This window comes from Psammomys obesus, unplaced genomic scaffold (genome assembly GCF_907164565.1).
Source record: "Psammomys obesus unplaced genomic scaffold, mPsaObe1.curated_primary_1811, whole genome shotgun sequence".
NCBI classification, from domain to species: domain Eukaryota; kingdom Metazoa; phylum Chordata; class Mammalia; order Rodentia; family Muridae; genus Psammomys; species Psammomys obesus.
The window spans coordinates 17,947,086-17,972,292 of NW_026596120.1; the positions used below are offsets into that span (position 1 = coordinate 17,947,086).

The 25,207-nt window shown below is 44.2% G+C and overlaps 1 protein-coding gene and 1 non-coding gene across 2 annotated transcripts in view; one reads left to right on the top strand and one right to left on the bottom strand.

The window, feature by feature from the left end:
* The window catches only part of Ip6k2 (inositol hexakisphosphate kinase 2), a 26,358-nt gene extending 2,266 nt beyond the window's left edge, over positions 1-24,092 (top strand). Inside the window, exons 2-6 of the mRNA XM_055629653.1 lie at positions 12,710-13,042; positions 14,924-15,143; positions 16,092-16,267; positions 22,073-22,248; positions 23,317-24,092. Coding sequence (XP_055485628.1) covers positions 12,841-13,042; positions 14,924-15,143; positions 16,092-16,267; positions 22,073-22,248; positions 23,317-23,817 — 1,275 coding nt within the window. The 5' untranslated portion in view covers positions 12,710-12,840 and the 3' untranslated portion in view covers positions 23,818-24,092. The remainder of the gene's footprint in view (positions 1-12,709; positions 13,043-14,923; positions 15,144-16,091; positions 16,268-22,072; positions 22,249-23,316) is intronic.
* On the bottom strand, positions 10,847-10,952 carry LOC129693216 (small nucleolar RNA SNORA28). The gene has a single exon (XR_008722840.1). It is a non-coding gene; the product is annotated as a small nucleolar RNA SNORA28 (small nucleolar RNA).
* Positions 24,093-25,207: the final 1,115 nt, after the last annotated feature.

Here is a 25,207-nt window from a genome sequence, read left to right on the forward strand (position 1 = left end):
CTTTTTTTTTTTTTTTTTTTTTTTTTTTTTTTTTTTTTTTTGGTAACAACTCTGGTGACTGCTCAGACTGGTCTTGACTTCTCTGTCCTAGGTAGCTCTTGAGTTTCTCATCCTCCTACCTCATAAGGAATTGGGATCATGGAGGCCAACTTTTTCTGTCTGCTCTGTCATGGAAGGTTTACAAAACTTTCTGCTCACTTTGGAGTTTTCTTAATACTTAGAGCAGAAATTCACAGTTGATCAAAATGAGAAAATATTAGTATTTATGTATCCATTAATCCTACCACTCAATAAAAAAAAAATTTTTTTTACCACTCTGTCTAAAGCCAGATGTGGTGATAACACTCAGTATAATCTCTCAGCTGAGGCTGCAGCAAAATTGCCTTGCATTCAAGGCCAGCCTGTGCTATGTAACACGAGTCTGTCTTAGACAAAGGGATAAGGAAAGGAAGAAAAAAATTGTTGAAGTTCAAACCTAAAGAAGGAAGAATAAAGCTTGTGTTTTAATAGAATTAAATGTGTTATAGACCAAAAAGCAAAACCCCTGGCCTGGTAGTGAGTGCCGCTGATTTCAGGGCTGGGCCTCAAGAGGCTGGGTTTATGAGTGATGCTCCCTTTTCTCTGTTGACCCTGTAGTACTTATGGCCCCAACTCTGTGGGCCATATCACTCTGTCTTAAACCCCTCCATACCAGCCCACAGCACCACTCCTTGTCTTGATCTTCATGTTTCTCTTCTAGCTGGGACTGTTTCAGGGCCAACAGCCTTTCCAAACTCCAGCTGCACACACAGAAATGTGATGCCCTATGGGCTGCAAACACTTGTTTCGGCTCCATTGAGAAATGGAAAAATATTGCATCACCCTTCACTGCTTGTTTTATGAGAGTAATAGACTGTTTTTGTTTTGTAAGTATAAAATGAACATTGGATAGCAATGCTTTCTCTAACTGTTCTCTCTACTCACATTTTAATTTTACTTATTTTTTGAAATAGGTTGCTAGAGACAATAAAAGTTTTTAACATAGCTGAGCGTTTTGAGACCAAGTCTCACTGTGTCACCCTGGCTAAACTTGCCATGTAAACCAGGAAGGATGAACTTAGAGAGATCTGCCTGCCATGCACCCACACCCAGCACTTTATTTTGAGATGGAGTCTCACTTAAGAGATCATGTCAGCCTTTTGAGTGCTGGGACTGTGGGTGTGTACCACTATACTTTCTGTCACCTAAATGTGGTTTTTGTTTGGTTTTGGTTTTTTGTATTTGGAGACAGGGTTTCTCTGTGTAGCCTTGGCTGTCTTTGACTTGCTTTGTAGACCAGGCTGCCGTCAAACTCACAGCGATCTGCCTGCCCCTGCCTCCCATGTGCTGGGGAAGGCATGCACCACCATGCCGCACCATTTGCAGCTTTCTTCCTGTGTGTCCATATCTGACTGTGGGGATGCCAGTTCTGCTTCCTTTGCTCTTTGTAAGATTTGTGAAGGGCAAAGTAAGAGCACCTTCCCAAGACCTCATGCTTGATGACATCATTGCTTAGTTGGGATGCTACATCTACATTGAAAACTCTAAGCCCAGCCCAGGGTAAAGTCCTGAGCCATCTTGGGAGTACAAACCTTGTTAGGGTACCAGCTCACAGGTTCAGTGGCCTAGATATCCATAGATGTGGCTAATAGATCAAGTAAGGCCTAGGAAAGGAAGGGCAGAAATGGTATTTGTTTCTCAAAGAGTGTTTTTACATTGGAAGTTATGTAAGCTCCTTTGTGATGAGAGAACGGGGATGGATGGGTAAATGAATGGATGGATGAATGAATGAATAAAGGAGCACATATGGACACTGAGTGGTGAGATGGTAAAGGGGAAGTGCTTTATTGCTAATCACCCCTCATCCTCAAGTTTGGTTTTCTTTCTGGAACCCACTGCTGTCCTCACAAGGAGGTGATTTGAAGCTGATCAGTGTGACCTTTACTCAGACTATGAATATAGTTGGATTTTATTTCCTTGGAGTAGACGTTACAGATGGCTTAAAAATCTCAGGATTTGTGAAGGATGATTGGCAGGAGGTTCTGTATTAGGACATAGTGCTGTGATTGGTACAGTCTTAGGAGTTTTCTCCCAAGACTGGCTCATTTTTTGCTGGTTTGTTCCTGGAAGAAAACTGACTGCCCTCAGGCAGAGTGAATGAGTAATAAAAACTGGACCGATATCTATAGCCATACCACTGTGAACGTGCCTGATCTTGGAAGTTAAGTAGGGTCTGGCCTGTTTAGTGTTTGGATGGGAGAGTGACTGGGAATGCGGGTGCTGTAAGCTTAAAAACAAACAAGCAACTGGACAGAGAACTTCAGGTAGAATTTGCCTAGAGGAGGTCTTGAGAAGACCCAGACAAGGTTGTTAGAGCTGTTAGGGCGTAGGTGCAGCGCAGGGCTTGTCCTTGCTCACTGGGGGTGCTGGCTGAAGCATATTGGGTTGCCCTGGTTGTATTACTCTCCATGAAGTCTACATCATTTTGGTACCCGTTTCAGATTTGGGACGAGGGGAAGTGCTGAAGACAGAGAGCACAGAGTCTTGATTGAAGCTAATGGCCTGTCACGTAGGGGCACATGAGAGAACAGTGACTCCAGGTTACAAAATTTTCTTAGCTTGAGACTCAGAGCAACTTTGATGACTGAGAGGTTCCATGTCTGTGTTCCTATGTTGTACACTTTCTGTTCGGAGATGGTAACAGCTGTGTTTGTCACCAAGGAGGTGGCAATTAGAGACAGGGAATTGCCTTTAAAGAGGGCTAACTGGGGCTGAGGGTGCAGCTCAGTAGTGGCGCACACAGCAGTTTTCAGCATCCCACAAGAATTTTTCAGAGGGAGTAACTGGCTCTAAGATTGAAAAGTTCTCGGTGTAAACACTTGTAGCTATAAGAAAGTCTGATGTTTTGGTTAAGGGGCCATATCATACACCACAATCAATAATTTAGAATTGGTGTTTACAGTTTTAAAGGAAGTTGTTGGTTTTGTTGGTTAAACAACTGAAGGCACTCACAGGAACATACTTCCCCACAGTTCTAGAAGCCAGAAGTCAATTTTTAAAATTAAAACAAAATTTTAATATTCTTAATATTACTTTTAATTTTTAAGGATTTATTCTCTTTGATTGTGTGTACTTGTGTTGGAGGTTGAGTGGGTGGTGCCTGAGGAGGTCACAGATGTCAGATCTGGAGCTGAAGTTAAAGGCAGTTGTGAGCTGCTTAGTATGGGTGCTGGGAAACAAACACAGGCCCTCTGTAAGGGTAGTATTATGTGCTTTAACTGCTGAACATTGCTTTAGCTTTTTTATTTTTCCTCTGACAGAATCTCACTGTCTACACTGACTGTCCTTGAACTTGTGGCAGTCCTCCTGCCTCTGCCTTCTGAGTGCAAGATCACAGGTGTACAGCAGCAGGTAGGCCTGGCTTAAATTTATTTACATGGATGTATAGAGCTTTTAAAGTTGCTAAACGTCTATAATTCCAGCAGGTTACTCTGATAAACATAGGAAGGTCAAAAAGCTCATCCTTTTCTTGGTCTCAGTCTTGGAGCCTTCTTTTCCAGAGACTGGTCTGATAAAACAGAAATAGAGTGACTGGCTTTTGCTTGTGGTTTTAGAGGACAGAGGCACCTGAGGTCTTGCAGTTTTATTTGCCCCTTGGCATTGTTGTTGGATGACTCAGATGAATATTAAATCTGGGATAAGGGATGGGGAGGGGTGGCTCTGTTGTTAAAGCACTTGCTTTGTAAGCATAAGGACATGAGTTTGATCCCCAGCACACAGGTTGATGTGGGGAGATGAAGACAGAAGCTCACTGAAGCTTGATGCTAAGCCATTCCAGCCCAATTCATTAGCTCCCAGCCAATAAAGACTATATCTCAGAGGAGGTAGCTAGCATTTCTTAGGATGTCACCCATGATCCTCTAGCTTCCATGCATAGGTGCACATGCTTGTGGCACAGGTATACACATTTTTTTTTAATAAAAAAACTTGCAGAAAATGCTATCAATGGTAAAAATTAATACACAGTTCTGGAGCCCAAGATAAGAGTCTATATTGTCTCTGTCACTCCTGGAGGTTCATGGCCTGCTTTGGTATGGGGAAAACCTTAGAGCCAGCCAAGAAGTTGTGACTCCACTGAGGTAGAATGATTCTGCTCTTAGCAGCGAGTCTTTGATTAGAGGTACCTGTTGTTTTCCTGTGATGAGACCTGGATGATAAGTGCCTCATGTCCACACCTGTAAGGACAGTAATCAGTGCCTCTCCCAGAGAGTTGTTGGAATAGTTGATAAACAGGAGCTCATGGTGGTTCAGGCCTATAATCTTAGCACTCTGGAGGCCAAAGCAGGAAAATGGTGATTTTAAGGTCAATCTGAGTGACGTAGGGAGGGAGGCTCTGTTTCAAAAACAGAAAGTGGCTGGGAATGTAGCTCTGCTAGTAGTGTATAAAGCCCTGGATTCAGCCCCCAGTGTACATAAACTGAGTATAGTGGTACTCACATATCATCCCTGCATGCAGGAGGTAGATTTAGGAGGATCAAAAGTTCAAGGTCATCCTCAGCTGCTAGCAAGTTCAAGGCTATCCTTGGCTACAATCGCTCCTGATGTAAAAAGGTAACGTATATTCAGAATTGGAGAGAATTTCAAGGAATTTTAAATATTCCACGCATATGGAGGTCAGAAGACAATTTAAGGAGGTCAGTCTATACTGTTTGGGTTCCAGGAATTGAACCTTGGTAGTCACAGTAACTGCAAATACCTTAACCCACTGAACCATCTTTTAAACATTAAAAAAAAAAAATTATGTGCATGGGTGTTTTTCTTGTATGTATGTGTGTATCCTGCAGAAGCCAGAAGAGAGTGTCCATTCCCAGAGACTGGGGTTATAGATAGTTGTAAGATGACTGGGAATTAAACCCAGGTCCTCTGGAAGAGTAGCACTGCTCTTAACTGCTTGAGCCATCTCTCCAGCCTACACGTAACCATCTTGCCAGCTCCATTTCAACATTTTAAATGGACAGTTTGTTGTGACATAAGCTGATACCTACCTATTCTGCCTCTCTTCTTTTTTCTCCTTTCTTCTTTTTCTTGTTTTTTTTTTTTTTGTGATTGGGTCTTGGTATGTAGCTCAGACTGGCCCCTCACTCCCAAGCTGGCTGCTGACTCTAGATCTTCCTGCCTTCACCTTCTGAGAGTCACCACTACACCTGCTGGCTAGTACTCTTTGTAAGTCTTTATAGTTCAGACGATAGAGATTACATAGTTTGTGTGTGTGTGTTTTGTTTGAGAACAAGTCTCATTCTGTACTCTGTAGCTCTGCTTGATCTTCAACTGTGTCAGTCCTCTTGTTCCTGCCTCCCAAATGCTGGGATACAGGTGTGTGCCACCATGCCTACAGGTTGCTGAAATTCCTTCTTTATATTCCTTTTTATCATGGATTGTATACCATTTGTTGACTAGCTTCCGTGGAAACTTAGGTAATGAGATGAGACACCTAGTCTAAGGTTTCATGACAGATTTATTATATGCTAGAGAGGTTTGTTGTATGTACTTGAGAGCAATTCATGGCATTGCTTTACTTTACCTGCAAAATATGAGTAGCTTTCAGTGACATTAGAACAACCTGATATCCTTGAGTCTCTGTGATTAGTAAAGAATTTCTGAATTCTAGTTTATTTGTTTGTGTTAAAGTATAATAGAATAGGAACACCACAGTCACATTTTAAGGTGTGATTCTATTCAACAGTTGTCTTGATCCACAAGAAAGAATTTTCTAAAAGATTAGTTGTCATAACATTAAGAATCTGAGTTTTGGCCAGGTGTGGTAGCATACATTTATAATCCCAGCACAAAGAAGACAGGGACAGGCAGATCCCTGCAAGTTTAACACCAGCCAGGTTTACACAGTGAGACTGTCTCAAAAAATAAAAAATGTGCTGTGCAGTGGTGGTGCACACCTTTAGTCCCAGCACTTGGGAGGCAGAGGCAGGCGACTCTCTGAGTTTGTGGCTACCCTGCTCTACGAAGTGAGTTCCAAGGCTGCCAGGGCTGTTACACAGAGAAACCCTGTCCTGAAAAACCAACACGAAAATACAAAAACAAAATAAATATATAAATAAAAAGTCTGACAACCCAAAACCAGGTGTGGTGGTGCATGCCTTTAATCTGAGCACTTGGGGTGGGGGATCAGGTGGTAGACAGAGGCAGGTAGATCTTGTTTAAGCCCAATTTGGTCTACATAGTGGGTTTTGGTTTGAGGCCAGCCAGAATTACAAGTGAGATCCTGTCTTTAAAAAAAAAACACCGAGAGCTTAGGTTTTATTTCCATGGAAGGTTTCCATACCAGTAAGTCCTAGATGAGTATTCAGGTGCAAGTGTCTGCATTTATACTTCAGTTAATTTGGACTTGATAAGGTGGCAATAATACATGCAAAATAAGCACTGGTCTGTGTTTGGAGGATTTGTAAAATGTGTAGCATGCCGCACTTTAACAGCTGTGCTCACTGTGTGATTGCTGTGGCCAAGATGATACACTCACTGGGGCCTTCTGCGTCCTGTGATCTGTGGTGATAGGTACACGTGATACAGTAGTAATTTGAGGCAGTTCTGTGGAGCACCTATTCTATGCTGGTGGGTTTTGTTGTTACTTGTCTTGTTTGTTTGGTATTCTGAAGATTCAAGAGGAAACCAAAGAACCAAAAACTTATGTCTGAGGCTGGAGAGATGGCTCAGCAGTTAAGAGCACTGGCTGCTTTCCACAGGACCAAAGTTCAATTCCCAGTACCCACATTATGGCTCACAACCCTCTGTAACTCCACTCCAGTCCCAGAAAATCCAACACACTCTTGTGGCTTCTGTGCTTGCACGTGATGCACAGACACACACGCAATTCATACATAGAAAATATTTTTTAAAAACAATTCTGGGCTGTCATGGTGGTGCACACATTTGATCCCAGCACTTTGAGGCAGAGGCAAACAGAGAGAGATCTCAGAGTTCAGGGACAGTCTGTATATCGAGTTCTAGGCCAACCAAGGCTGCATAGAGAGACTATCTCAAAACAATTTATGAAATTTGTTTTCAAGCAGATGTGAGAAAAGGAGACAGACGGTATAAATATAGTATGTTATGTGGTGACAAGCAAGGAGGAGAGAATAAAACACGGTACATCACTGGGTATGTCTGGGGTGGTGTAGCTCAGAAAGGGTTCAGGTGACATCTGAACTAGTCTCATCCATTCAAGAGGCTTAAGCAGGAGGATCACTTGAGCCCACTTTGAGGCCAGCATGGGTAACACAGTAGGACCTCCCTGTCTTTCTTTCAAGACTCAGATGTGACTGTGGATATTGTGAGTAGGAAAAACCAGTATGTGGTTCTTGAATAATGAGTTGAAAGCTGGATGTGATGGTATATATTTCTGATACTGGCTAAGCTATTCTGGAGGATTGTGACTTCAGAGCTAGCCTGGGCAGCATTTTGACACACACACACGCACATACACACACACACACACACACACACACACACACACACGCACGCACGCACGCACGCACACACCAGTCTGAAAAAGGCTGACGTTGGTGTGTATGCCTGAAGCTGCTCAAAGAGAGGCAGTTTTTTTATTTTATTTGAGACAGGGTTTCTCTGTGTAGCCTTGGCTGTCCTGGAACTCACTCTGTAGGCCAGGCTGGCCTCTGCTTCCCAAGTGCTGGGACTAAAGGTGTTGCACCACCCACTACCAGGCAGAGAGCCAATTTAAGTCCATGATTTGATGAGCTTGGCAGATTTATTTGAGTAACATACTCTTCAAGTTATTACCCCTCAAAGTTTCTGGGGCCTCAGTCAACCCTGTCCTCTGCTTTGGCCTGTGTGCTTGCTGCTGACCTGTTCTGTCACTGTGGTTTGTGTGGCTTTGTACTCCTACGGCAGTGTGGAAGAGTTGTGGTGACTGGCCCTGCTAGTGTAGCTGTGGACTGTGTGCCAGGTGTATGGGGCAGATGTCAGTGGTTCCCCCAGGGCTCATTGTAGACATTTGAGTGGAAAGGGTTGTTTTCTTCCAGAGGCTGTGGTATCTCACATAATCCCCAATGACTACTTGACCCTGGGGCTTTTCTTGAGGTGGAGTAAGTGGTTCCTGTGGGCCCCATTGTTGTCTCATTAAGTAAATTCTGAAGGAGTGAGCTAAGAGCCCAGGGGCTTCAGTATCAGGTGTTTAACTTGCAGTACTGAAAAACAAAGCACAACAAAAAAAGCCTCATTAAGAATGATAAGGCGTGTAATTAGTAGTAAAAAAAAATAAAAATAAAAAAAGAATGATAAGGCACTGTTGAAGCAGATTCTTTTTTTTTTTAATATTTATTTTATTTGTTATGTATACAGTGTTCTGCCTGCCCACCAGCAGAGGGCACCAGATCTCATTATAGATGGTGTGAGTCACCATGTGGTTGCTGGGCATTGAACTCAGGACCTCTGGAAGAGCAACTGGTGCCCTTAACCTCTGAGCCATCTCTCCAGCCTGAAGCAGGTCCTTAAACTGATGGTTAATTGATCTCGGAGGGGGCTGTGGAGCTATTGTCTGTCCTGTTCTAGGATGGTCATATTCTGCTTTTACTTTCTTGTCACAAAACTGTGAGCAAGGTGGAAAGCTAAAACAGCTGCTAAATCAGAAGCTAGTATTTTGTAGGTTTTCTTGGTCTCTCCAGAGTGGAAGAGCTTTACAGTAACCATTGCTAATCCAGGGCTCCCAAAAACCTGACCTTAGTCTTTCTAAAGCACTAACAGGCTGGGCACAGTGGCACATGCCTTTAACTACATTTTAGAGTCTGAGGCAGGAAGATTGCTGGAAGTTTTAGGTTATACAGCAAGATTCTACTTTATCAGAAAAAAAAAATTAGTAACATCCTGCTCAGACTGCATGTGGAGCAGGGAGAAGCAAGTGAAGCAGAGAAGTGGTTCATTTGGGCTTTTCTGCCTTCTGAGGTCTCAGGGGAGAAAGTTGGTGGCCTTTGTGTTGCTTGGGAAAGTACACGGTAGAACAGAGGCACCCTTCTTACTGCTTCTAAAGGTGAGACCTGTTGCTCAGTGAAGTCGCTCTTAAATTCATGTTTCAAAGTTAAACATAACTGGAGCAAAAGAACTGCAGAACAGAACTTATGTGGGATGTTTTATCAAAAACAAAACAGATAAACAAACCCTATCAGTTTCTGCTCATTGTTTGGTTACAACTGAAGGGGCAGAGGTCTACTGGAAGTCTCACTTCACAGACCAGAAAATGATCCCCCACAGAGGAAAGGACCAAGGATTTGGAGTCTCTCCACAAGCAGTTGAGTAGCAAAGTCTGCTTCCCTTCACCAAAGGCTAACCGCTTTCCTTATTCCACCTCACACTTGGGAATTTGTTCTGTCACTAGATTTGGCTCAGGAAAGAATGAGGCTTGTTTTTCCCACCTCTACCCAAGATGATGATTCTTTTAAGAATATCACTGTACATGAACTTCAAGAGTTAGGTGAAGTTGGGCATGTTGTCATACACCTTTAATCCTAGCTCATGGGAGGCAGAGGCAAGTGAACCTCTGAGTTCAAGGCCAGCCAGGTCTACATAGTGAGTTCCAGGATAGCCAGAGCTATACAGTGAAACCCTGGAGAGAGACAGACAGACAGACAGACAGAGACATAGAGAGAAAGAGAGAGAAATTTTTGGGTGAGGTACGTGGCAAAGTTGTCATATTATGTCTAGCAACTAATGCACACTTTGGAGAGGAAGTAGGGAGTCTTGCTGGGCCTTTCAGCCTCTGTCTACACCATGGATTACACTGTATAGGGATGCTTTGGAACCATTTGAAAGTTTTCAGTGGAGGGATAGATGGAGAGATACCTGGAAAGATATTCTTCTTAGTTGAATACATTTAAGTAGTATATTGTGTGTGTGTGTGTGTGTGTGTCTGTGTGTCTGTGTGTCTTGCACTGGTGCCTCACATGTTTGCATGTGTGTTTATATGAATGCATATGTATGTACAGGTGCATGTGAGTACAGATTTTATAGGTCAATCTTGATGTTATTCCTCAGGGGATTGTCCACCTTGGTTTTTCACAGCAGGGCTTTGTGCTGGAGTACACTGATAAGGCTAGGCTGTCTGGCCATTGAGCACCAAGAACCATCCTGTCTCAGCCTCCCCAGCACTGGGATTACAAGCATGATTCCCCACATCCCCACTAGGTTCTGGGATTTTATTCAAGTGCTTGGCTCGACTTAGTTATTGCTGCAGTCCTTTTTGAGGTTAGTGTTTAAAAATTATTATTAGTGTATGTGTATTTGTATAGGCACAGATGTCGAGGTCAGAGAACAATTCTGTGGAATCTGTTTCTCCTTCCACCAAACTCAGGTCATTTGTATTGTATGTTGGGCTTATGGGGCCGGTGTTGAGCCATTTCTTTTTTTTGAAAAAATGGTTTCAAGGGACTTGAAAAACTGTTTCGTTCAACCTAGCTTTAAATTTGCAGCAGTCTTCCTGCCCCCAGCCTCCCAGCCGTGGGGCATGCCTGGTGCCTAGCATTGCTGCTAGAGCGAAGGCAGTTTTATATCTTGACAAAGACTTTGGATTGTGTTTCCAAGGCCTGGGCATTGGGGAGCAATGTTGTACTGATTGTGTAGTAAGTATGGTCCTTGACCTGTGTGATACCAGCAGGCTGACCATGAGTCAGGAGCTTTCCTTTGGCATTGCTTTCTCAGGAAGTCTATAGAACAGAAAGAGCTTGAGGGCTGAGGCATAACAGAGCCCCATCTTTTGAAGAGAGGAGAGGTGGTTGGTATACTAGAATGTGTGATTCTTTCTATTCTTTGAGACTGTATAACAGCTTGCCTCATGGGGAAGAGAGCACTGGAATAGGTTAGACTCTTTTGCTATAGCAAGCTCAAACTGTGTCAGGGAATGTATGCTTTCTTAGTCTGATTGCCTATGTGATTTTGGGACTTTTCTCAGGGTATGTCCTCCTGAGAGGTGTATAATAGAGACAAGAAAGAAGGTAATGTCAGGTGAGATCAGGACTCTGTTTACACACAGGAAAGCTTACGAATTTATCATTGTTGAGTTCTCAGTTAGGTTCTCTCTGAAAAGAAGAAATGACCACCAAGCAACAACAGAAAGGGAAAAATATATTGACACCAACTTAACATCTCCAGAAAGATGTTACCTATGTAGAAAATAAGAATTTTGGGGCTAGAGAGATGGCTCAGAGGCTGTTCTTTGAGTTCATTTCCCAGCACCCACATGGCAGCTCACAATGGTTGGTCTGTAACTCCTGTTTCGGGGAATGACACCCTCATACAAACATATGCAGACAACACAGCAATGTATATAAAATAAAAACAATTAAATTATTTTAAAAAAGAAGGTAGAAGTTTTGGATGAGAGCCTCTCATGGGACAAGTTAAATGTCCCGTGTGAATACTTGAAATGCCAAATCTGGGCAGGAGCACCTGAGGCCTTAGGTCCTAGAGAAGGTTGTATCGGCAGTAGCAGTAGCAGTACCGGCAGTAGCAGTCTAGGGTTCGCCTAGGAGCTGGGGCTCTCTGTCTGGACACTCCTTCTGGAGGTTTCTTAACCTCCCCATATTATGTGGAAGAGGGTGGTGTCTGCCTTACAAAATGTCCTGAGGGCCGAGTCAGAAGTGCCACGGTATGGCCTGTGCCACGGTAGGTGCTTACTATGGTAAAGCACAGCTGGCACACCTGCAGCAGGCTCTTTCTCATTACCTCCGCTTCCGTGAGAAGGCCTGGAAACTGCAGCTCTTGCCCAGCGAGCCCTCTGAGCGGTCTCTGAAAGCTGGTGTGATAGAGTCATGAGGGTACTGCCTTTGTAAGTTACAGTCCGGGAACAGAACTAGCTTGACCTGCCATCAAACAGTTAGCTGAACACACACTGTGTGTGCATTTTTTGTGGCTGTGGGTGCTCTGAGAACGCAGACTCTGGGGTGGATGAGAGCCCTGACTGCCCCAGGAGCTCAGCTTTGCTTTAAAGCTGTGCCTCAGCTTTTAGCCGTCAGGATAGAGCTGATAAAATAGTTGGTGACCTAGAACACTGTGTATCTTTTTAAATGGATTTAGTGAGCTTCAATCAGTTGTTTTTAGATACGGACGTTAATCATTAAAGCAGGTTCAGAGCTCCATTGCTAATAAGGTTAATGGGGCTTGGCTTTGGCTTTGGCAAGGGGCAGTGTTGTGGGCACCTTGGAGGGAGGGAGTCTTATTAAACAGTGCGTAAGTTGGTTTTCCCTGTGTTAAAATGCACTTTATAAAAATCTAATTAGCAGGGTAACTTAGACATTATTTACCTTTAAGCATGACAACCTTAATTAGAAAATGGTAAGGTTTTATCTGAATACTGTGTTAGAAATTGTGCTTTTACGCCATTGTGGCTTTGTGTTTTGCCTGCTGTTGTGGCTTTCTAATGCTGTGATGGTCGAGTTTGGCAGTTTAGGGGCCCCTGGAGCCCAGACTGCCTGTCAGTATCTGTCCCGCCCCTACTCCCCCTCCTTCTCCCAATGTTTGTCTTTTCTGGAAGAAGGCGGGGCAGGGTTAGGCAGTGTGGGCGGAACCCTACGTGAGCTCAGGCTGTTTGTCTTCCTGCTGAGGCCAGTGACTGCAGTTCCCAGGCTACTTTCAAACCTCATGTCATCATTGTCTTTGCCTCCACCAGAGTGTCCTGGCCTGCACAAACCGAGGAGCAGAGATCAAACAGACGAACGTAAAGACAGACAGTAAACGGAGGACGCACTGGCCGCTGGACCCCGCTGCCTCCCCTCTCTCCCTGCTGCCTGTGTCCGGAGGATGAGCCCAGCCTTCAGGACCATGGATGTGGAGCCCCGCACCAAGGGCGTCCTACTGGAGCCCTTTGTCCACCAGGTTGGGGGCCATTCGTGTGTTCTCCGATTCAACGAGACAACCCTGTGCAAGCCCCTGGTTCCGAGGGAGCATCAGTTCTACGAGACCCTCCCAGCGGAGATGCGCAAATTCACTCCCCAGTACAAAGGTGAGCCCCCAGCTGCTAGAGGGGTCGACAGGCTGGTGAGACGGAAGGGATTTTGGCAGTGGAAGGCCCTGGCAGCAGTCCTGGGAGCCCCTCACCCCTTCCCATTTACCCTTTTGTTTTCCCTCCTCCTCCCCTTGGCCCTCAGCCCAGCACCTCACACCCTCAGTTTTCAAGCCCTGGTAAGATTGCTCAATTGTTTTGTTTTGCTTTGAGTATTTTTGGTGGAAGTATAGTCATTTTTTATGTTCAGGTGTCTCTTGCTCAAGGTATCCCATAATCCCCATACGGGGACAGTTGGGGAAGACTTTAGAAGGATTTTACCCAGAATTCTTCCTGCCTGCTTTTTGTCCTCCAGGAAGCCAGAAGCCCTGGTGATTAGGTAGGCTTGGAGTGGGGCTGAGTCAGATGGAATGCAGGAGTGGGAGGATTGTACTGATTAGCTCAAGCCCTTTGCTGTTACGGAATGTCCCCAGAATTGCTGTGTGAAGGCAACCCTTTGATTCACATGTAGGGACTTTCTCTTTTTATAATGATACACTTTGAGGGACTGGCAACTGCCAGCGTGGTGTGGTCTTTCCTGGGGAGTGGGGGGAAACCTTTCGTAAATCAGAAGAGAACTCACTAAGACATTAATTTAAAATGTGCATTACCAGGTGTAAAAAAAGACTAGAACTACTTAGATTCTTCTGGGACAGTTGAAACATTGTTCTTTAAAGACAGGGTGGACTGGGTTACCTCTCTCTTTGGAAATGCATGTGGTGGGACTGGGGGTGTTGGGGACCCTCACTTGGTCCTTTTCTGTTATTTTTTCCAGGACAAAGCCAAAGTTCCCTTGTTAGCTGGCTACCCCTGCCCCGTTTTTACCCCCATGGTCCGTCCTTATGCCCACAGGGAAGTGTGGTCCCCTGACACCCCCCCTCCCGCTCCTCTGCGCCCAGAGCTGGTGCCACCTCAGAAGTGTCGTCTCTCTCTAAGCACGCATTCCCCTGCAGCAAGCAAGCGGGCGGGCAGCAAGGACTGAGCAGATTGAGTGATCGTGGGGCAGAGAGGCCTAGGAGGAAAGGTGTTCAGCCAGTCGGTTGTAAGGCGCTCGTCGGCACCGCTGAAGTGCTCCCACCTGACAGCCCCTTCCTCAAAGACTGTCCAGTTACACATGGCAGGTCCTAGAGACTCAAAAAGGGAGAGCTGCTTCCAAGGCTACCATGTGTCTGTGTTCCTCCCTCTCATCTGCTGGTGTTCATTTTGTTCTTTTGTGACACAAACTACAAAAACAATAAAAGCATAACTGAGAAGGACAAAGGCTTGGCTCACCCAACATGTAGGTGTTACTGGAAGCCTTTGCCAGGGCGTCTGTGCTGTGTGGATTGTTTGCTGATTTATTTTGCTTTGCTTGCCCAGTCTTCCCTCACCCCTCAGCGCCTTTACCTGAGGTCACATCTGTGTTTCCCTGCATTCAGGCTCTGCTTTAAAGCAAGCCTCCAGACTGTCGGAGTTTCTGTTTAGGGCATAAATATTTTCATAAGCTATATAGAACAATGTTTTTGTGTCTCTCTTGGGATTAGAAGAGTTACATAAAAATTAATAAACATTTTCAATGATGGAAAAATGTGTCTTGTAATTCTTTGGCCCTTGCTTTCCCTTGTTGAATGCATTAGAGAGGAAGCCTCTCGGCCATGTTTGCTCCCTAATTGCTTGTCTTGTATGGTGTCACTTTTTTCTAGCTGTTTTGATATTTGTTAGGTTTGCAGATGAGTTTGGGGCCTCTGGCAACATAGACACTAAGGAACAGGGTAAGAAACAAAACAAATGTTACAATCATGTCGTCTAGAATGCATTTTTCTGTAGATTAAAAGTCCTTTATGCTCCTCACCCCCATTTCAGGTGTGGTATCAGTGCGCTTTGAAGAAGATGAAGACCGGAACTTGTGTTTAATAGCGTATCCAGTAAAGGGGGACCATGGAACTGTGGACATTGTAGACAATTCAGACTGTGAACCAAAAAGTAAACTGCTAAGATGGACAAACAAAAAACATGTTTTAGAAACAGAAAAGAATTCCAAGGATTGGGTGCGCCAGCACCGGAAAGAAGAGAAGATGAAGAGGTGGGTGAAAACTGAGAGGAAGTGTTGGGGGTTGGTTATAGCCTGGTTCTCTGAAGCCAGGAACTCATGTAAGTGACTAGGCGGCTGGTTCCACATATCTGATGTCTCTAATTGGCTCTGGGTTATAACATGCCATTTTGCATACGTAGCTGAAGTGGCAGCTATAAAAGAAATTGACTCATTCTTTCCACAATTGCTTTGTGCTAGGGCACAGGCAGACGGGGCCCATGCTTTTACCTCAGGTTGCTTGCTTAATGGTGGGAAACAGAATGATCAGTTAGCCTCTACAAAAGCTAGCCCCCATGTGTGGGCAGGACCTTAGAAGTCCCACAGGGGGGCTGGAGAGATGGCTCAGTGGTAAAGAGCATTGTCTGTTCTTCCCAAGGACCCAGGTTCAAGGACATGGCAGCTCACAACTGTCTGTAACCCTAATTTCAAGGGATCTGACACCTTCACACTAATACACATAAAATAAAAAATTAAAAAAAAAAAAAAAAAAGACCCATAGGTTGGCAGAACTTGAGAAAATACAAAATGAAAGTGTAAAGTGTATGCAATGTGGTTAAGTAAACTTAGCTGATTCTGGCACAATGTCGATTCACTTTTCCAGTCTCCAGAGTCAGGAGGCCTTATGTACCAGATGAGGAGCCATATTGCCTGGAAAGAGGGAATGAAGCTGTCTGCTTCATAAGCTGGGGAGAAAAGGCCATTATTGCATCTTGTTATAGAAACGGGTAGTAGGCGTTTCCTCTTTAAAATTTTTAATCAACTTTCTGCAAGTATACACCTGATAAAATGCACCCATTTAAAATACTCAGTGAGTTTGGACAGCATATGTACATTGCACAACAAATAAATTTCCATCACTCTTGAAAAGTTGTTTCACTATTCTTCCATATTTAATTTTGATAATATATTATGATTTATTGAATTTTTATTTCTTTATAGCCATAAGTTAGAAGAAGAATTTGAGTGGCTAAAGAAATCTGAAGTCTTATACTACAGTGTAGAAAAAAAAGGAAATATAAGTTCCCAGCTTAAACACTATAACCCTTGGAGCATGAAATGTCATCAACAACAGTTACAGAGAATGAAGGAGAACGCAAAGCATCGAAACCAGTACAGTATCCTTTGTCATAAGGCATTTCTACCCTGGGTGAAGGGCGGAGAAGAAGCAAGGAGGGCGTGAAGAAAGAGCTTGGGTAGGGGGTTAGGCAGTTGGTTTGAGATTAGCAGGGTTTCTCTGTACAGCCCAGCAGGACTAGAGCATTCTTTTCTGATTACTGGGTACAGGTGTCTGCCACTACAACCTGCCTAAAGTGCTCCATTTGGGAGTGTGGGGTATGTGCGTGCCCATGTGTACCACAGCACGTATGAGAAGGTCAGAGGGCAACTTGCAGGAGTCAGTTCTCTCCTTCCACCAAGCAGGTGCAAGGATTGAATTCACATCATTAGACTTGGTGGCAGGTGCCTTGGTGACACTGAGCCATCTAATGGGCCTTGGTTTTGTTTTGTATTAGCTATGGTTAATTTCCCTGTATTAGAGTTGAGCCCAGGATAACCATGTGTGGTAACTGGGCAGCTGTCACCTCCCTTGGGAATAAAACCTGGTGTCGAGTACAGATGAGGGAGAGTAAAGGGTTCTGTGAGAACCTCATGAAGAAGCCATCATGTACTGGACAGGCTTTAGCCTATGTGGCTAGGAGGCTGCTGTGTCTGTGTTTATGGACCCTTGCAGAATGTATCCCAGGTTTTAACCTGCATCAGTTGAGAGTCTGCCATACAAGCTGTACACAAGGAAAGTTCTTTTTTTCTTTTTTCTTTTCCAGTATCCTCCGCCCCCCTCCATTAAATTATCATTCATTGGCCTCGTACTTTGTTTTTTTGCAGTTCTGGGAATCCAACCTGGGGTTGGATTTGGCTGCATTCAGGGGTACACACAGTGTGTGTGGAGGTAGGAGAACAACTTGGAGGAGTCTTTCCCTCATGTGGGTCACCCACTGAACCATCTCACTGTTCCCCTTTTCCCCCCAGGGTCTCTTTGTTTTTGTTTTTGTTTTTTTTAGCTGATGGGTTGAAATTCCTCAGAATTTTTTTAAGTAGGAAAAAAAAATGTTAAAAAATAGAATTCCTCAGTGCATGTCACTCAGAATTGGCAGTTAACCTACTTGAATCAATCTCGTGTCATGACTATCTGCATATACCCAGTGCCTCACAATAGACATTTTTTAAAAAAGATTTATTTAATATGTATACAATGTTCTGTCTGCATGTACACCTGCATGCCAGAAGAGGGCAGCAGATCTCATTATAGATGGTTGTGAGCCACTAACCATCTATAATTGCTGGGAATTGAACTCATGTGGAAGAGCAGCCAGTGCTCCAGTCCACATTTGACATTTTTTTTTTAATTTTATTTTTTGAGATAATTAGAGACTTATTTTTATATTTTGATGCTGAGGATTCAGCCCCAGGGCATTGTACTCTAAACAAATCCTCTTACCATTGAACTAGCTTAGGTAACCTACCTTTGTTCATATAGTCTTTTTCCCCTAAATTTGATTCTGAAGCAAGTCTGAGATGTATCATTTTATCTGTTTATACCTTATCATGTATCCCTAAAGGTAAAAATATTTTAACTTGAGAATCAATTTGATTTCCAGCATCCATTGACAGCTAGACACACCTGTAATGCCAGTATTGGAGCAGAGTTAGGAGGATCCCCGAGGCTCAGTAGCCAGCCACTCTAGCTGAATCTTAAGGACCAGGCTTAGTGCAAGACCCTGTCTCAAAAAAGTAAAATGGAAAGTGATTAAAGAAGACAACAGTTTCAACCTCCGCTTTCCACACATATGTGTACATGCATGAACATGTGTACACACACCCACAAAAATATTTTTTAAGATAAGGATATTTTAAAACAATACCATTTCACATCTCAAAGTGGATGGTAATTCTTCACTATAGAATACCCATTTCACTGAGCATGGTGTCACACCCTTAATTCCAGTACTTGGTAGGCAGAGGCAGGTGGATCTCTGAGTTTGAGGCCAGCCTAGTCCAGGGCTACACAGTGAAACCTTCTCTCAAAAGGGGGGTGGAGGGGTACCTATTTCACTAATTGTCTCAGTAAATGACCTTTTTTAAAGATTTATTTCTTAAATTTATATAGCATTCTGCCTACATGTGTGCCTGTGGACCAGAGCAAGGCACTAGATCGCATTTTAGATGGTTGTGAGCCACCATGTGGTTGCTGGGAATTGGACCCAGGACGTTTGGAAGAATAGCCAGGGCTCTTAACCACTGAGCCATCTCTCCAGCCCATAAGTGCCTTTTTATTATTGGTTGGTTTAAGGACAGAAGTTCATGTGTAGCGTTGGATTTGAAGTGTTTGAGACTTTTAAAATATTTCTCTCTCAGAAATTTATCAGAATGAGTAAACAAGGTCAGGGCTAGGGAGACGTCTCTGTGATTACAGATAGGGCTTGTACTGTCTAAGCACAGAGACCTGGGTTTGGACCCCTAACACCCACAGAAAAAATCAGCATGACAGCACAGGTTTGTGATCCCATCAGTGTAGGGCAGGGACAGGGGGACCCCTAGAATGTGCTATCCAGCTGCTGTAGCCACTCAGTAAGCTCCAGGTTCAAAGAAGAAACCTATCTCACAAAATGAGGTGAGAAGTGATAGAGCAAGGTACCTGACATCTGGATTCCTTTTGCACTAACACAGCATGTGCACATTAGAAAGAACATAGAGTTTCCCATGACCTGGATCTTACTGAGTACATCTCTTTGGTGTCTTTTACAGTAAGTAGGTATTTGGATCTAAAGGCTTGTTCAGATTCAGGTTCAGTTCTTCAGTTGTTATGAGCAAAACTTTTGGGGATTCCAGTTGTCCATTAAGGAGCATGGTGTTTAACTTTATTTTTCAGTCATTATTGTTTTAAATCTACCTTTTTCATCAGACAGTCTTCTAATTTGTTAGTCATTAGCTGGAATTCTACAAGGAATAATCTTGAGGTACAGTTAGAAAGAGAGATTAAGTGTTTGGTTTTTTTGTAATTACTAGATGTTTGTGGAATGATGAATAAGTGGATCCTAATCCTTCAAAGGTGTCCATCACAGTGAGATGCTAACATCATTTTGAATGCATGAGTTAGGCATATTAGATGTAGTTTTATCAATTATGGGGTGTTTTAAGCCTTGCTTGTGGTATTGGGGATCAAACCCAGGGCCTTGGACATACTAGGGAAGCTCTCTCTCTCTCTCTCTCTCTCTCTCTCTCTCTCTCTCTCTCTCTCGCTCTCGCCATATCTCTAGCTCTGCAGCTGTTGTCTTTACTGATTACCTGAATGTCTCAAGTTTGACAGTGATAGCAGGGCTTCCTTTGGAATTTCCAGTGTTAAATAAAGGCATGGAGACTTATTAATGTTTAAAAGCTCAGGTCTTAGCTGGGCAGACTCTCAGCTTGTTCAACCTAAATGACCTAACTAATCCTGGCTTACATCCTGCCACATGGCCAGCCCCAGTAAGTCTGTTCCTTCCCAGGTGAATCTTTCCATGGCTCCTTCTTCTCTTAGAGACCCTTTCTCTGTCCAGAATTTATGCCTTCCCCTTCTGCCCAGTCATTGGCCGTCAGTTAGCTCTTCACTAAAGCCAATCAAATACAGTTCTATATTGTGTTAGGCAGGTGATGAAGGAACAGATATAGAAGATGAGACTAGTGATGGGCCATAGGAATAACAGTACCAAAAGGCTTCTACTCAGTTCTCTGCCGGTACAGCAGTCAACAATTGAATATCCAGAGACAACCTTCGCACAACGCACAAAAGGCTCCCCCAACAGACAATCTTTAGTTGTCTTTCTTCCTGTATATTTGCTTCCCACGTATTAACTTGCACCTTTGTTAAGGGCAGGGATCAGTAAGCCTTTTCAGTGAAGGGCTAACTAGTGAATATTGCATGTTTTGTAGGCCGTGCAATCTATTGTCACAACTCTTGCCACTGTAGCAACACCCATGGATGTTAATAAAAATGAATTAGTGTGACTATGTTCTAATAAAACTTGAAGGCTAGTCACTGTAAACAAGCCTTTCTTTTAAAGATATCTTCATGTATGGTGCACGTGTACATGTTTGTGTGTGAGGGTAAGTATATGCCATGGCATGCATGTGGATATTGGGAAACAGCCTCAAGTGTCAGTCCTCATCTGCACCGTATTTAAGGCAGTGTCTTGTTGACACTTCTGTGTACCTGCTCCAGGCTGTCCAGCCAAGGAACTTGTAGGAAATTCTTCACCATCACCTCACGTCTCACCTTAAACGTCATACTCAGATTTTACATGGTCATCAGGACTCCATGACAAGCCATTTCCCCATTCTTGACCATCACTTACCTAGGTCATAAGTAATTGTATATTTTGATATATTTGATAAAGTATTATATATGTAAATGTAAAACTTAGCAGGCTGTGGTGTCACACACCTGTAATCCTAGCGCTTAGGGACAGGAAAATCAATCTCTCGAGTTCAAGGCTGGCCTGCTCCACAAAGTTAGTTCAGGATAGTAAAGGCTACACAAAGAAACCCTGTCTTTAAAAACAAAAAATAAAAAAAATAAAAAAAAAAACAAGCTTGGGCTGAAAAGATAGCTCGGTGACTAAGAGCACACACTGCTTTCGGAGTTCACTAGATCATTTTCCAGCATCCAACTAGTTGGCTTATGACTGTCTGTAACTCCAGCTCAGGGAATTGGAATCAGTTGTCTTCTTTAGGTGTGTAGTCACATGCACAGACTTTAAAACAAAAATAAGTTCGTTCCTTCCTTCCTTCCTTCCTTCCTTCCTTCCTTCCTTCCTTCCTTACTCCCCTCCCTCCCCCCTTCCCCCTTTCTCTCCCCCCTTCCCTCCCTTTGATTCTGTCTTGACAGGGTCTCTATATGTAGTCCTAGATGTCCTGGAGTTCACTATGTAGGTCAGGATGGCCTTGAACTCAGAGAGGCCCTCTTGCCTCTGCCTCCTGAAGACTGAAATTAAAGGTATGTGCCACCATAATGGCTAGAAATCTTGATTTAAAAAAAAATTAGGTTGGGTACAGTAGCATGTGCTTTTTAGTCCCAGCAGTAATGAGGCAGATGCAAGTGGAACTGCATTTTTCAGACCAGCCAGGTCTACATGGTGAGAATGTATCTCAAAAACAGAAAAGAAAAGGAAAACTGAAGCTATGGCTCAGTAGTAGAGTACTTGCCTAGCAGGTACAAGGTTCTGCTTCCAACCCTTGCACCCCAAAAGTATAAAATCTATTCCTAGGTTGTAAGGTATGCAATTGTGGGCTCTAATTTACTGATTTCTATTCTGGGAAGCACTGGTTTCCGAGAAGTAGGGAGTCGTGGAGCAGCAGTCTGGGTACTCCTAGCCAGGCATGGTCATACATCCTGTGACCCCAGAGGAATGAGGATCACTGCAAGTTTGAGGCCAGCCAGAGCTACACATTATGTCAAATTATCGAGAGCTACTCATTCCTTCTAGACTTGGCTAGGAAACAGGTAATTTAAAATTAAAATATATTTTCATACTCCTATTCATAGTTCCTCTTTCAGCCTACAGGATTTATTGATTTTACTTGCTGTTAATATTTATAATTGAAGACAGTGTGCTGTTAGATTCTGATCCTTTACGAAGTTGAGTTCAGGAAAATGGTATATGTACCCCTGGCTGGAGGCCATGGGCCTGTGCTGAGTCTACACACTGGCTCCTGTACTTAGGCTAGTTTCCTGATAAACCAAGCAATGGGTGCCTCGGCTCTCTCCTCAGCCCTGAGCTTCCTCCATGGGAGAAGGGAGCTAATGGGTGGCCGTGCCCTGTGGGCCCAAGCTTCTTGAGTCCTATGTGCACACACTTCCTTTTGGGGTATTGTCCTTAACCACTCAGAATTTATCTTACTAGAGAATCTGACTTCCCGCTACGAGGTGCCTTGTGTCCTGGACCTCAAGATGGGCACACGCCAGCATGGCGATGATGCTTCAGAGGAGAAGGCAGCCAACCAGATCAGAAAATGTCAGCAGAGCACGTCTGCGGTCATCGGTGTGCGTGTGTGTGGCATGCAGGTGAGGAGTGAGCTCAGATACTTCTAGGGTATCCAGTGACTGTCACTTCACTGTGGCATATCATTCTGAAACGCTGAGGAGTTCAAATTTGGGGTAATTTTCCCTTAGAACTTTTAAAACTCCCCCACTTTTCCTGTAATACATTCAGTCTGCTTTATTTAAAACAACAAACAGGGCGGGAGAGATGGCTCAGAGGTTAAGAGCACTGACTGTTCTTCCAAAGGTCCTGAGTTCAATTCCCAGCAACCACATGGTGGCTCACAACCATCTATAATGAGGTTGGTGTGCAGGGGCACATGCAGGCGGAACAATGTATACATAATAAATAAATAAATCTAAAAAAAAAAAAGACACAAAACAGCTTTTGTAGGGCTACATCTCAGCTGGTAGAGAGTGATCCCAGCATGCATGACATTCTGGGTTCAATGCCCTGGTACCCAAAACAAAACAGTTGAGCTAGCTGAAGATAACAGTTCAGTGATAGTGTTTGCCTTGTATACATAAGGTCCTGAATTTGATCTCCAGCATGTGTGCGCACACAATTAAACAACAAAAACAAAAACAGATTTAGCCTGGCAGTGGTGGCACATGCCTTTTATCCCGGTACTTGGGAATCAGAGGCAGGTGGATATCTGTGAGTTTGAGGTCAGCCTGGTCTACAGAGCAAATTCCAGGACAGTCAAGGCTACACAGAGAAATCGTGTCTCAAAAAAACATGAATGAATGAATGAATGATCCAGGTCTGGCCTTACCTGAGTTTGTTGCTTTCTGGTTAAAAAAGAAAGCATGTATGCCTACTTGAGCTCTCAGAGGCTAGTCTGGATGGCTGAGTCTGTATGTATGTATTCATGTACTAGGATACAAAGTTAAGCCAGCTCTGTTGATCTAGTTGCAGAATAGGGAGCTTGAGAACAGTACTGAACCTAGGTGATGGGGCATATCCTGGTAGGTGCTCCTGTGTGACTGATGCACTCAAGTTATCTTATCAGCTAGTCACATCACCCTCATTCACCCAGTGTTACATCTTAAAATGGCTCTTTGACCCTGACTGGCTGGTCTCTCCCACAGGTGTACCAGGCAGTCACTGGGCAGCTCATGTTCATGAACAAGTACCATGGGCGGAAGCTTTCGGTACAGGGCTTCAAGGAGGCACTTTTCCAGTTCTTCCACAATGGGCGGTACCTGCGCCGGGAGCTCCTGGGCCCTGTGCTCAAGAAGCTAACTGAGCTCAAGGCTGTGTTGGAGCGACAGGAATCCTACCGCTTCTACTCAAGTTCCCTACTGGTCATTTATGATGGCAAAGAATGGCCAGAAGTGACGCTGGACTCAGATGCCGAGGACTTGGAGGACCTCTCTGAAGAGTCGGCTGATGAGTCTGCTGGTGCCTATGCCTACAAGCCCATTGGTGCCAGCTCAGTGGATGTGCGCATGATCGACTTTGCACACACCACCTGCAGGCTGTATGGCGAGGACAGTGTGGTGCATGAGGGCCAGGATGCTGGCTATATCTTTGGGCTCCAGAGCCTGATAGACATTGTCACAGAGATAAGTGAGGAGAGTGGGGAGTGAGCTTGCTGGCTACTCCAGTACTTGAGAGACTCTCTGTGTCCCCCTACAGCTGTGCTGTCGGGGAGGAGGCCAATAAGGCCAGGTGTTGGCCTCTGCAGCCTGGAGCTGATAAACAGTGGCCTCTGTGACCCCCCCCCCCAGCCTGAGCCAGCCCCAGCCATGCTCAGTCTTTTATTTATTTTAACTATTTCTTCAACATTCCATATTTGATGATACAGATACCTCTTTCTTCCCTGAGTGTAAATGTCCTAATACAGGTCTTTTTGTTTATTGTATACAGTGATGCTGTCATTCTTTCTAAGATCGTGCAGACTCCCTCCCACCGTGCAAGAAGCCTTACCTTGTGTTGTGCCACACCCAGGCCTGCACCCACTCATCACAAAGTTTTGGCATTGTCTAAAGTATCCCTACCTTGCAGTCATCAAAAGCGGATATTCCCCCATACACTTAATTAGCCAGGTAACTGTGGCTGTGCTGGCCACAGCTGGTCTCTACCACCCTTCCAAAAAAAGTACAATTGGCATTGCTTTCCCCATGTTCCTATGCAGCTTAAGGAAAAGTTGGACAAGTGCTCCAATCCTGGGGTCCAGCTTTTGATTTGAACTAGGTACTGGGCTTACCTCTAGCACACCTGAGAACGGGTTAATGAAGGCTAGGTTACTCTGGTTAGTTTCAGGCTAGTCGGGGCTGCCGGTGAGACCCAGACTTTTTAAGAAAACAAAACAAGGCCAGGTGTGGTGGCACATGCTCTGAATCCCAACACCTGGGAGGCAAAGGCAAGTAGATCACTGCGCCTGGTCTGTGTAGTTCCAGAACAGCCAAAGCTACATTGTGAGACCTTACCTTGGGGGTGGGGGGAGAGCAAAGTCTGGTGGTGCATATATCTGTGCCCCTAGATTCAGGCTTCAGTGGAGAGTTTGCACCTCCTCAGGGCCCTTCACTGAGACTCAGGATGGCAAGGATGCCAAAGATTTGGAAGTCTGGGCTAAATATTAAGCTGAAGGTCAACGATGCTTTTTCTTTCTTCGATCCGAACTTAACCTTTCTCCAGCCTGCCTCCTGTATGTTGGGATTACACCACCATTCAGGATTTAGGACATGTTCTCTAAACCCCGTGCTTTCATTCCCTACCCTTATCAGCCTTCTGCCCCACCCCCTCCTTTTTCCAGAGGTTGAGGCGGGAGGACAGGGTTACATAACAGGCTGCTTTTAAAAAACCGGAGATACGTGTGTACACATAGATTGATTTATTATGAATATGACCTTATAGTCTTTTTTAATCCTTTGTGACAACATAACAGCAAAAAGATAGTGATTGAAAGAAGTTTGAGTGTTGTCCAGAAGGCAGTGCTCAAATAGAACAGATGCAAAAGACTCAGGATAAAAAGGA